Source organism: Stegostoma tigrinum, chromosome 11 (genome assembly GCF_030684315.1).
Source record: "Stegostoma tigrinum isolate sSteTig4 chromosome 11, sSteTig4.hap1, whole genome shotgun sequence".
In the NCBI taxonomy this organism is placed as follows: Eukaryota; Metazoa; Chordata; class Chondrichthyes; order Orectolobiformes; family Stegostomatidae; genus Stegostoma; species Stegostoma tigrinum.
In genome coordinates, this window is record NC_081364.1 from 14,974,006 (window position 1) to 14,988,164 (window position 14,159).

The window sequence follows — 14,159 nt, forward strand, 5'->3', positions numbered from 1 at the left end:
AGATGAAATTTGATTCTGATAAGATCATAGAATCCTCACAATGCAGAAAAAAGTCATTCAACCCAGCAAATAGCTTCCTTCTCAGATCCATCCACATCCCCGCAACCACACATGGGGTTTTTAACCACGGCCAATCCACCTAACCTTCACATCTTTGGACTGTGGGATGAAATCAGATCATCTAACAGAAATGCACACAGACACTTAGAAGAACATGCAAACTCCAGACAGCCACCCAAGGCTGGAATCGAACCCAGGTCCCTTGCACTGTTAGGATGCAGTGTTCACCATGCCAAATTTGGGAGATCTAATAAGGGAATGATATACACAATGAATTCTAGTTCAGAAGAACAAAAGGACCTTGGTGTACAAGTCCATAGAGCCCTTAAGGAATTAGCAGATAGAGAGAGTGGTGATGATAATATAGCGGGATGTTTGACTTCAATTGCTGGGGTGTAGAATATGGGAGCAAGGAAGTTTTTTTACAACTTTATAAAACATTGGTTAGGCCACAGATGGAATGATGTGTGCAGCTCTGATCAACATACCATTGGAAGGATGTGATTGCACTGGAGTGTGTCCAGAAGATTCGTCAGGTTTTTGCCTGGGATGTAAAGTGTCAGGTACAAGGACAGTCTGGATAGGCTGGGAGTTTTTTCCTTGGAGCAAAGGAAGCTGAGGAGGGATCTGATTGAGTTATACAAACTAAATGACAGGCATAAACAAGAGTAGATTGTAAGAATCTTTTTCTGCGTGGCAGGAATGTCTAAGACCAGAGGGCATATGTTTCAGGCGAGAAGTACGTACTTTAGAGAAGATCTAACAGGAAAAAGATAAATTCATCCCAAGGTAGTAACATGGAGTGTAGTGCCTGAGAGGGTAGGGGAGGCAGGTACTCGCGATATTTAAGACACATCCAGATCAGCACTTCAAATGCCAGGGTATAGCAGGCTATGAACCAAGTGCAACAATGTACATTTGACAGTACATGCTGGGGAGAGGAGAAAGAGTCCTAAACAAGAAAACAATATTAACAAGAGTGTTACATCATGTAGGAGTGGAAATAAAGCATACATTTGCTACATTAAGGCCAATGGAAATCTGAAACGTCACTGTGAATGTTGGATCAGTTGAAGTTAAAGACAAAGATAGATTGTATAGGCTACAGTGAGTCAAATGAAGGCAAACTGAGTTCTGTGCCCCAACTACTTGCTGAAATGAGCTTTTTTTTCCCCCCTCGAATCTTTGTTCTTTGGCAAATCTCTTTAATCCATGCCCACTTATTCTTGCTCCTTTCATACGCAGGAAAGGTTCTTCTTTTTCACTCTATCCCAGCCAATTTTCATTTTGAAAACCTCTATCAGATCTCCTCTTAGCTTTCTTCTCTCCAAACAGAACAGTCTCACCCGCTTCAACGATGAGTATTGGTTGAAATTGCTCATCTTTGGAACCAGTCTTGTAAATCGCTTCTGCACGCTCTCCAATGCATTCACATCCTTCATATATGTGGCACTATATGGAAGATAATACAATACCTATACAGATGAGAGCTTATAGCTGTTGGAGGATGAAGCTATTTCTCAACAAAAGGCTCAAGGTGTTTTCTAATATCAGTATGAAATGTTTGATAGGACAGATGTAGAGCTTTCCATTTCTGTGGAAAATTAGCTGCCATTAATAGGAGATGTCACTAACATATTGAATAAGGAATTCATCAGATATATCTTTACCTAGAGTGGTTAGAATAGTGACCTTGCTGCTTTGTGCGGGTGAATAACAAATACATTTCAGAGAAAGTGAGATAAAACATGAGGGGAAAGCGATTAGAAGTTATATTGACAGACTAGATGAAGTAAGTTGGGACAGGGCTCGTGGGGCATTAGCATAAATGAAAATCAGTCAGAACAGTGGCACAATTCGGAGTCACAATTTTTAAAAGTTCTATGTAAGTTCAGTGTTGCCACTTGGGGCATCACAATTAGTCAAAGCACTAATCAATTTTAAGACTTGATTGGGATAAGGATGCCATTTTCAGGATGGCAGCCTGTAACTAGTGGACTGCCACACAAATCAGTGCTGAGGCCATAATTACTAACAATATATATTAATAACTTGAATGGGGGAAGTGAAAGTACTGTTGCTAAGTTTGCAAATGACATAAAAAGAGATGGGAAGGCAAATACTGAGGGCAACAGTCTGCAGAGGGATTACAGACTGTTGAGTGAGTGGTCAAAAGCTTGGCAGATGGAGTAAGAGAAAAATGCAAGGTCATGCAATTTGACAGGAAGAATATTAAGAGCTGCCTATTATTAAAATAGGTAAAAACAGTAGAAAGCTGCAGCTAGTTGGGATTTTGGGGTCCTTGAGCATGAAACATAAAGAAGCTAAGCTGATAATAGAGAAGGCAAATTGAATGTTGTACCCTGACTAAATTTATCAATCCCTATAGTAGCAAACACTGAAATGTGTCTTTCAGATTTGATGCTACTCCCAAAGTCCAAATTGCAGAAGAAAACGTCAAGCTAAGCCATCTTTACAAAGGATGTTACAAAACAACAGGATGTGAAAACCCTGACTTTGAGCATGCGTATATATTCATAACAGCATTTTAAAATATTGCTTTGGTGAAATGTCGTTATACACAGCAATGCGAGCACATGTTTGTAGCTTTTTTTAGCTTAAGATACAAGATGATCTCAGGCCATTCTTGGAAAATGTCCAAGGAACCAGTAGCAATGAAATTAGCAGTAGCTGGAGCAAGTCTCTGATTAAGAAATACCACATGGCACAAGTAAACACAAGATGAATTTTAAAAGAGAAAGTACATGGCAGAGCAGCAACATTAATCAAGACAAAGTCACTGGGATCCTACTAAAAAGTATTTTATTAATTTGGTCTTTTATTTGTTTTTACACCAGGTAACATATTGTAAGAAACATACATGGTTGCGACGCATCTGGCCTCATTACAAACTAAACAGAGGTGTGGGTGTGTGTAAGTAACAATGTAATGATGACAATAAAAACTAGTCAAATATTATCAGATAGTAAACCTCCTGCCCACCCAAATAGGTTAACTTTATTCTCTGCAAAACTGTTCATCTGAGCCAACACATGGATATCAGAAAAAGCTTGAACAAATGAAATTAACAAAATATTTTATTCCATTTTGAAATTTCCTTCATACATTTCGAACTTTAACTCTCAAAGTTTCTATGATTAGCTCCTACCTATAACGTAGTTTTTGTAATCTACAGTATGACGCAAGCTCAAGAATGACAGCATTTAATAAAACAAAAAATTAAATACAGAAAGGCTGCACATAGCTTGAAGAGATTTCTCAGAAAATTAAAGAATTGCAAGTGTGTAGGTAAATTTTCTACTTCTTTCATGTTGCTATAAAATCAGCCAATTAAAGTTACCTGCCAAAATTGCATTGCTTAACTAAAATTACTGCATTCAAAAGAGTCTGCAACAGTCAGCCTACTTACACATCAGTTTCTCAAAAAGGTTATGTTTCCACCCACCCAGAGATTGGCACTAACTCCAGGGTTCAATCTTCCTCCTGGTCCATGTATTAGCTGCTCAAACTGCATCAGCCAATTGAACACTTTTTTTAATAAAGGCAATGATTAAACATTTTTCCCAATTGGACTTGAAACTTTTTGTCTACATCTGATTTAAACACCAGCACTTTAGATTCCTAACAAAGCAAATCGGCAATGTTTGGTTAACATCCAGAATGTTAAAAGTGCTGCCATGTCAGGGGTTCTTGCCAGGTTTCTTACAAAACTTGCCAACCTGTTGCAACATTGTGCTTAAATGGATTACTGTACATAAAACATATTACAGAGTTACACAAGACACAGAATAAATTGGAATCTTTTAAAATCTAGAAACCTTAATTACATCCAAGTGCAACCAAGACAGACCCTTCTTTTAAAATTTACAAAAGTCATTCACTTGACGTCCATTCGTAATTGATGATTTGAAGGAACATAAATAGTCAAAGCTCTTCACACAGAGGAAGAATTGCCTGAGAACAAGTTGAAACTGGAAAAGCCACCACTACTGCTTACACAATCTGCAAGATACATCGTATTTTTTAAAAATGGCGTACATGAAATGCGATGGAAATTAGTTACTACAAATAAAGCATTTGGTTTTAATAAAAAGCCTACAGAAAACTGTCAATTTATTACTTATCAATCTGTTACAAGAATTCTGATGACCACCTTAATCACAAGCACTTTTAATTAAACTACATGTTCTAAACGAAGAGAGCACAAGTAGCTGCTAAATAAAACAGACAAAACACTCAAAATGAAAAATAAATGGCTTTGAGCTTCAAATTTTCAGGCATGGGGTATCACCACACTAAACATAGGCCTTTTCTTCTCTGGTTAATATTCTAGCATTTCCAAACACTTGACCCTAAACTGGATTTAATGAATTGGTTGACAAAAAAAAACTGGAGGAGTGTTCAATTGAGGGACGAATGCATTAAGCTATGATTCTATGGGTATGGTGTCAAGCACCAGATAACAGAAGTGAGCTTCATGAACTGTGTCCTGTTTAGTCCAAGTTGCATCAAACATCATAAATTAAAATTCCTGCCATTACCAAAACAAACAAGACTTGTATCTGGAAGCAGTCATTGACTTAGGATACTCTGCAAGCAATACAGATTTTGCTCTGCTGGATAGATAGCTGAAATGTTGTTCATCTACTGCTTTTTACCAACAAAGGCTGTTTGGGTGAAGATTCTTAACTGAAGAACAGAATTTTAGTAACATGCTTTCTTAAGTAATTCAGTAATGAAGATACAGGCAGTTTAAGCACCGGTCAGAAGGGAGGAATGTGATTTTCTTAGTTGCTGTTTATAGTGTTGTGAGCTATTCAAGCCTCATTGCTATCAGTTTGGATGCTCTTTTCAGTTCTCATCAGTTACAAGATGGAATGCTATACTGTTGCCACAAATCCATTTGCATTACATGGGCAAGATAGAAAAGACTGATACAAGCAGCAATGTTACAATAACCACCTTACATTTACATTGAATTTAAGCTTCCTTAGAATTTTGGAATCCATTCCCACAACACTGGGAATTGGGGATCAGATTTTTGGGGACTACAGGTGCAAATACAACAGAAAAGTAGTCAGAGTGAGCATGAATGGGTGTTGAATGGCCACTGTACTCATTCCAAGAGGTGGACTGGAGCTGAAGACTGTCCATCTGAGAGATGGATGTAAAGGAATTATTGGTAGAGGCTAGGGGGTGCAGTGGGAACACTTCCATTCCTCCAGCCAAAAGGAAGCTGAAAAACAAAGAACTTCCAGCGGATTTAAACTTCTGATCCAGTAGGTGTAGCAAAATCCCAGTTAGTATTTGAAGAGTTAATGTTGCAAACAAGAAGCATTATCATTTTGAACAGAATGTCTCTGTTTGAGTGAAGCAAATAGACTATCATCAAACTGTTCCTTCCCCACGGATACAGTATCGCTTGCTTGGACATGCAAAAGTAACCATTTCCATCAGAAATTAAGGGGAAAGGAAAAATTACCATTAAATGTAAAGCAGAACTCAGTTACAGCTGTAAACAAAGTTATTTTCAAGGCACAAAACTTACTGCAGCAAAATTAACACCAGTGCATAGTAGATTACTTACATTTTAAATATGTTAAATGAACTTGCAGCTTAGTAGCTAATAAAGCCTTCCTCAAGTAACTTTCAAAACCTATTAAAACCCTTTAGGAATGTATGCTGGTTGTGCAAACGTAAAGGAGACATTTATGTTTTGCATGCAACTTGGTTGAAACTCTCTCTCCCTCCGCGCGCGCGCGCACACAATTTTTTTTCAGGAAAAAAAAAGTCAATGAATCGGTGCAATGACCAGGTTTTGCTAAGCTGTTGTTTGTTTGGAATATGATCCCATTTATCACCTTCTACATGCTCTAAGCAACCAAAACACTTTATATTAAAAAAATGTATCCATGCTTGACATAACCATAGAATGGAGAGTTCCACTAACACAAGCAAAGCAATTGCTAAAGGACATTTGCGCTCCTCTGAAACAAGGCATTTTTCGTAAAAAATAAAATTAATTAAATAGTAAAAATTCTGCATCATCAGGGGAATAAAAAGATTGGGAAAGTTGGCAATGCATTGATGGTCTTAAGTCTCTTGTAAAAAGCAGTTAAAAGCAGAAAGCTGATTTTATTGGTGCAGTCCTTCCTCTGGGATCCTCCGCACTGAGCAGTTCAAGTAACTCTGAAACAAAACAAAAATAGTAAGTTCAAAGAACTGCAAAATTGTCTCATTACATACACGTTATGCTGTGGTAAGTGCACAGCTTCATTTGTTACTCTTGTGGAAGTATTATTACATGATACATCACAGGATGTGGAAATAATTGGATTCACACTTTACAGCCCCACAGGATGCGAAATGCATCTAGCCGAGGATTTAAAGTTAATCAGAAAAATGCTCACGGATGATTTGTGCATCAGACATGTCTGCACAAAGTAAGCACAAACACCTTCGCAATGCCACACACAGGAAATTTCATATGCTCATGCATCAGTCAGTAAAACAAATCCTAATGTCACAATACCAAGTTGTATTTATTTCATCCATGGGCACTTCAGGATGGGTACACCAATAGGTTGAGGGCGATGGGCCATAGGCTGACAAATGAATTTAGATTAATTTAGAACATCTGGTCAGCATGGATGGGTTGCGCCAAAGGGCCTGTTTCTGTGCTGTACAACTTTATGACTCTACGTGACCTAGTCTAGCAATTATTCCCTAGGGAGCATTTACAAGTTGACTGCTTTGCTGTGGGTCTAGAGTCATACAGAGCCCAGAACAGGTAAGGATGCCAGATTTGCTTCACTCAAGGCTTTAGTGAACCAGATGGGTTATGACAATAAGTGACAGCCGTTATCATTAGGCCAGCTTTTATTCCACATCTTAATAGAATTCAAATCTGAACAACTGCCATGGGTGGGTGGTGAATGCGAATAGTCAGTGGATTTGATCTGGACAGTAGCAATAAAGTTTACTTTAACCACCAACCACTGCAAAATTCATTTTGATTAAATCAAATGAGTTGCAAAGGCTACTATTTAAGAGGATGATCTATAATGGGACACTGACTAATCCCTCTCTGCACCCTCACCCATCCCAATTTTAATCACAGGAGCAAAAATATCACTTGTTTATGATTTTATTGTTGTTATGGTGAAAAATGGTTAAAATGATTTAAACATCAAGGGATGGCAACAAATGCTAGTGTCACTGACATTTCATGAATGAATTAAAAAAAAACACATTCTGAGAACAAACTAATACATATCAACTCAGATAGTAAGATTCTCCAGCATCTGCAGTTCCGAGACAACAAGGTGTAGAACTGGATGAACACATTTTCTGAAGAAGCGTCTAGGCCCGAAACATCAGCTTTCCTGCTCCTCTGATGCTGCCTGGCCTGCTGTGTTCATCTAGCTCTACACCTTGTTATCGTACATCAACTGAGCACTGGATTGCCCTAAATATTTTTGGTTGACAGTACCTGCCCACAATATTATCCCTATGAAAGGCTCCTACTTTCCAAAGTTTATCAAGCCAGACATTTTGTGCAAAATTACAAACACTTTGTCTGCCCCGCATACTGGTATTGGTAGCCATTCTTTATGATGGCAATTTGTTAAGATTTAAGGTTAAGAATGAACACAGCTGTGCACATGGATGTACATGCAGGTAATAATGATTCTACTTCTGCCAACAGAGTCAGTGTATTTTACTATGTGAAGGCAATGAGCAGAATTCAAATGTTAGAGCACAGAAACAGGTCAGTTGGTGTATAGGAGATAAAGTGTGGATCTGGATGAACACAGCAGGCCAAGCAGCATCTTTGGAGCACAAAAGCTGATGTTTCGGGCCTAGACCCTTCATAGTCTGTGTATTTATTTTTATTTAAGTTACTCGAAATCATGCTATCCAATCCACCACTCTTCCCCATTATCATTTAATACTTCTCTTTCAAGCCATTGGGTTTTTTTTGGAAACATGATGATTAATCCTGTTTCAGAGGCTGCCTGTAGTACAGACTTCCAGATTTTACTCATCTCGTTGAGGACAATTTTTAACATTTCCACCTTTGTATCAAATTTCCATCCACTTATGTCTTGCCAATCAGTTGAAACAATCTTACTTAACTTTTAGTAATCTTGATTTGAGGTAATCAGGAAAAAATGTTTCATTCCAGTGTGAAACTACATTCTTAGTAACATCCAAATGAGTCTATGCTGTTAATTTCTGCTGCATTTATGTCCTACCTAACTACAATATTGTACAATTTCAACATTAGGTTTTTCCTCAATAGATTATGTCACAATATACAAAACCAAGAATTCCAGTTATCCTTTTAATGATGCTGCCAATTTCAGTGACATGTCTTACAGCACATCAAAAGCTCTCAACTCCACTTGTTCATTGAGAGGTTGTCTATTTAAAGGAGCATTAATATTCTAGCAATATCATCACTAGGCTATTGCCTCATCTAATATCGCCAGAACACTTCAAGAACTATCACCTCATGATCTAGGACAGAATTTAAGGAAATTGCTGTAGGAGTGAGCAAAAATCCCTGTCATTCAGAATACTGGATCAAAACACCTGGGTTTTTAACAGAACTTTTAAAACAACATTTAAAAAAAGCAACTGGGTCATGCTCTGGAATACAGAACCACAAGGCTAGCTGTCTGGAAGCCCAGCTCGGTTAGAAATCCTATTCGCACCTTAGCCCTCCCTAAAGGAACAATGAACCAGACCTAAGACAACATCTTCAGACATCTTGGACTCTTAGAGGTACCAAGGATTTCAACTTGGATTAATATTCATTCATAGAATGACCGGACATTCCACTTGATCAAAATGCATTTACACTTACTCTAAACCATCAGGAAGCCAAGTCACCACAAAGAGGGCAACAGAAACACAATGGGTAGCACAGATTTGCAAGGTGACAACAATGCACACAGTCTGTAAATAACGGCTGGCCCTGATCTGGGAGAGCGAGCAAGCCATCCCTGCAGCTACCAAGGGAACAGGAATCCAGACAGCTACTCTCCCTGAGAACTGCACAGCTATCTCCCTGAAACTTGCCGATACAGGGCTGTTCCATACCAGGGGAACCAACCGTAACCGACCACGATCAGATCTTACAAAACCACCACAAAGCAAGAAAACCCAAGTTCTCAAACCAGACTGAAGACCTACACCATCTGAAGTCTTCAGCGAAACACCTGCCACAGCAAGTGGGAACAGCCAGCTGTATTTCAAAATCGTGTTTATCCCCAGAGGTGAGCCTATATCCTTGAGATCCAAAGTATGCGACCTGGCTAGTAGGGAGGAGAAGGTGGTTTGGTGACAATGCAGGACACCCCAAGGTCAGGAAGTCTGATTAAAAAATGTCTGTTTGAAACTATTGTTTAGTTTCTAATTGTAATTAGCCTGTGTTAAGTTAATAACTGATAATGTCAGGTTCAGTGTTTTGAATTTGCCTTTTTAATCACTTGTATTTTATTCATCATTGTGTTATTTTCCTGTTTATTACTTTTGCCTTTTTATTTCTTGTGATATACTCACCTTTGCATTTAATAAATGTAGAGATTCTTCGCCCCTGAAATACCTGTCTATTACCTTCTTCACTTCACATTCCTAAATCAAGTCCATTGTCAGAACCAGGGACCTGGAGTGTGATCCAGGCTGCCTGAGAGTTCGGGCAGGATTACCAATCACGTAGAACTCCCTACATTGTCAGCCCATCATTTTTATTCTTTTAATTGGCTACATTAATGCAAAACAACTCTATTGTTTCCAGTTTCAGAAGTACATAGAGATTCAGAAAGAAAACTGGCATTCATTGCTAATAGGTTAAGGTCATAAGTCAATATCTGGGGTATTTGATAATCACTGGGGCCCAAGGTCAGGACAGGTTTCGGTCAAGGTAAGGCAAACTTCTTCAGTTTTAAAGCCAGAAACTCCAGTACTGGCTCAATATCAACATGTAAGCCTGAATACTCCAGGGTAAAAGAGGGTTCAGTCTGAGTATCAGGCAACAGCACAGAGGCCTAACTGTTCTTGCGCTGCTGAATCATAGAACACAGAACTGTACAGCACAGAAACAGGCCCCCTGCCCCTGAAAGTTGTGCTGACAATGATGCCAAATTAAACTAATCCCTTCTGCCTTCCCTTGGTCCATATCCCTCCACTTTTGCATACTCAAACATTTATCTAAAAACCTCTTAAATGCCACCAACACCACCCCCACACCCACCAGCGTGTTCCACATGCCTAACACTCTTTTTAACAAAAAAACTTGCCCCTCACATCATCTTACCTTCCACCGCACCCCCCCCCCCCCCCCCCCCCCCCCCCACCTTAGATGTATGTCCCTAGTTTTAGACCTCTCAACTCTGGGAAAAAGATTCTGACCATCAACCATATCTATGTATCTCAATTTTATAGACTTCTATCAAGTCTCCCCTCAGACTCTGCCACTGAAAACAAGTTTTTCTAGCCTCTCCTTCTAGCTCATATCCTTTAATCCAGGCAGCATCTTGGTGAGCTTCTTCTGTACTCCCTCCAAAGCCTCCATAACATCCCTGGAACATAGGCACGAGTACTGAACGCAACACTCTAAGAGTGTCCTAACCAAAGTCATATAAAGCTGCGACATGACATCCTGACTCTTGTATCCATTGCCTGACCATAAAGGCATGCATGCCACATGCCTTATCATCACCTGATCTACTTGTGTGGCAACTTTCAGGGAGCCACTAACTTGAACCCCAAGATCCCTCTGTACATCAATGCTGTTCGGGGTCCTGCCATTACCTATATACTTTTTTTTAAACATTTGAGCTCCTAAAGTACAGCACCTCACACTTGCATGGATTAAACTCCACCTGCCATTTGTCCACCCACATCTGCAACTGATCTTTATCCTGCTGTATCCTTTGACAACCTTCCACACTATCCATATCTCTACTGACCTTTGTCTCGTCTGCAAACTTACATCAATATTACTCATCGACATTTTCATCCAAATTATTTATATAAATCACAAACAGCATAAGTCCTAGTATGGATTCCTATGGAACACCACTAGTCACTGACCTTTAGCCTGAAAAACATTCTTCCACCACGACCCTCTGCCCTCTATTGGCAAACTAATTCTGAATCCACGTGGCCAAGTCACCATGCACCTTAGTCTGGATGAGCCTACCATGAGGCACCTTGTTGAAAGCCTTACTGAAATCCAAGTAGACAACATTCACTACTCTACTCTCATTGAATACTCTTGTCACCCTCTTGAAAAATTAAATCCAGTCAGTGAGACATGAATCGCCCTGCACAAAGCCATGCTGACTGTGCCTAATAGGCCACGCTTTTTGAAATGAGCATAAATCCTATCCATAAGAGTTCTCTCCAATAGCTTCCCAACCACTGATCTGAGACTCATTGGTCTAGGCTTTCCTGGGTTATCCCTATTTCTGTTTTTGAACAGTGGATCAACATTACTCTAATATTGGAATAATTGATTTTTTTTGAGCATAGGTGGCCATTCAAACCCCTGTATTTCATCCAAACAGAAAGTAATCATTGAGCCTAATCTCACTTTCCAACTCTGGTCAATAGTTAGTAGGCTATGGCACAACAAGTACATATAGTTTCCAAATTCCCTCTGAACCTCCAACATCTTATATCAAATTAAAGCAATCGCATTATGGACTTTTCAATCAATAAGAATTAGGCCTTCCTTTTGACTTTATCTAGATTTTTAAAAAAAATATACAGTTCACTTAGATCTTTCCTTAGCTTCCTGTGTTCCAAAAGTCACTTGAAGCTTAACTCTTGTAAGGGATGCCAATGGGAATTACATAACACAATGGCTATTGTAGACTAGTAATCTCCAGAAGTGTTTTTGATGCAGGTCATTGAATTCAAGAGTCCAATTTATTAGACACACAAAAAAAAATCCAATCCCAGAACTTCAAAAAAATCTTCAAACAAGTAGTCAGTCTGCTTAACCCCTCAAGATTAGTCTAGTTAACACCAGAATCAAGCCACTACGCAGGCACATCTCATATACTCACAATTCAGAGTCCTGCTTAAAGTCAGAATTAACTCACATGAACTTTTCCCTTCCCTTGTGCAACTGTGGAAATTTCAATTTTTTTTGTCATTGCTTAATTGTTGAGAACTAATGACTTTAAAAGGAGCTGCCTGGGATTGGCTGCTAATCCCAGCAGTGCAATGGAGCTGAACTGTCTGTTCACATAATTACTCCACAGTTTGAAGTGCTTGGTTTATTGTTGCCACATGTACCGAGACAGTGAAAGATGTTGTTTTGCATGCTATACAGGGAGCTCTAACATACAAAGGCACATCAGGGTAGCAGATCAGAGTGCAGAATACAGTGTTACAGTTGCAGGTAGAGATCAGAATTAACGTCAGAATAAACAGCTTTTCAGCGACAATAATTTAATCTACATGCAGTTTGTAGCATCGTCACACAGAAATTAGCCAAACCAAATCCCTGACAGTGCCATCAAATTTTCGGGCCAACAAAAGGATGGTGAAGAAAACTGTAGATAGAAATAACATTACTCAGAGATGAACAGCTTGAACTGACAGGTATAAAATCAAGAGGCTTACCATCATCCTCAAATTTTCTTCTCATTTCTTAGAAGAGGCCACAATCCTTCAGGTTATTCTTGATGATGACGTCAGTGACTGCGTCAAATACAAACTGCACGTTCTTTGTGTCAGTGGCACAGGTGAAGTGTGTGTAGATCTCCTTGGTATCCTTCCGTTTATTTAGGTCTTCGAATTTGGTCTGGATATATCCCGAAGCCGCATCATATTCGTTTACCCCTGCATTCAAAGAAAGAATCAATGATTCACGTGGAAAATAGCAGTTAATCTGAATCGTGCTTGTAAACTTTGCTCTTAATTTAGTCTGTCCGGTGGACATAGCCAAGTCAATTTTGACATGGTCATCAATTAAAATCTCAACTACCACCTTATTCTTTCAGAAGACAGAAAAAAAAAATTCATGCAGTTTCTCACTGAGTAGCTGCCAATCTTAAAACCAAAAAAAAAAGCTATTTACATCTACTTCTTATCTTCAAATTTTAGTTTGACAATTACATTTCAGTATTTTAGCTTCAGGTGCGCACCAAAGATGTTCTCAGTACCACACCTAGCACTGCAAATTCTGAGCATTTATAGGGGAGATGATCAAAGGCTGTCTCTTGGCTTCTCTGGACCACAATTTGAATGTTGCTGCCAGTTTTAATTCCCAAAACAGAAGGGAGAAAAATGACAGTGCACTGGCAATTTACAAGGCTGATATAAATAAAGCTTCTCTCAATTGTTAGAGCTGAAATATAAGGAAAATTGGAGAAAGTTTTGAAACTGAAATGGAGCTGCTGAGAGGAGGCTTTACAGAATGAGCAATATTAATTGATAAATACAATTAAGAAATTTCTTCAAAATAAACAAAGATGCGCTGGCCACATAAGCTAAGCTAAAGAAATACCAATGTGATACAGGCAGAAGGAAGAGTTACTCAGTGCAAGAATGATAATTTGAAATGACCTCCCAAGCAGGAGAATAAAAGTCAAATCAAGTCAATAAAAATCAATGATTCACAAACAACGCAACCTGGTAAAGGAAAATTGCACATTCTTCGTTCAGGACAACACTTTGGCTCAGTGGTCAGTGTTGCTGCCTCACAGCACCAGTTCAATTCCACCCTGAGATGACTGACTGTTTGGATTTTGCACATTCTCCCTGTGTCTGCAAGGGCTTCCTCCAACAGTCCAAAGATGTGCAGGATTGGCCATGCTAAACTGCCCCATAGTATCCCGGGATGTGCAGGCTAGGTGTGTTAGCCATGGGAAATGCAGGGATAGAGTAGGGGTGAGCCTGGGTGGGATGCTCTTCAGAGAGTTAGTGTGAAGTCAATGAGGTGAATGGCCTGTTTCCATACTGTAGGGATTCTATGGCATTTATAGAACATAGAACATAGAACATAGAACAGTACAGCACAGAACAGGCCCTTCAGCCCACAATGTTGTGCCGAC

At 39.2% G+C, this 14,159-nt stretch overlaps 1 protein-coding gene across 2 annotated transcripts in view; it reads right to left on the minus strand.

The window, feature by feature from the left end:
- Positions 1-2,866: 2,866 nt before the first annotated feature.
- Positions 2,867-14,159, minus strand: part of LOC125460246 (guanine nucleotide-binding protein G(i) subunit alpha-2) — a 239,458-nt gene continuing 228,165 nt past the window's right edge. For both annotated transcript variants that reach the window (XM_048547482.2, XM_048547484.2), the window contains exons 8-9: positions 12,727-12,945; positions 2,867-6,270 (exon numbers count right to left, since the gene is read on the minus strand). In XM_048547482.2, the coding sequence (XP_048403439.1) occupies positions 12,755-12,945 (191 nt within the window). In that variant the 3' untranslated portion in view covers positions 2,867-6,270; positions 12,727-12,754. The remainder of the gene's footprint in view (positions 6,271-12,726; positions 12,946-14,159) is intronic.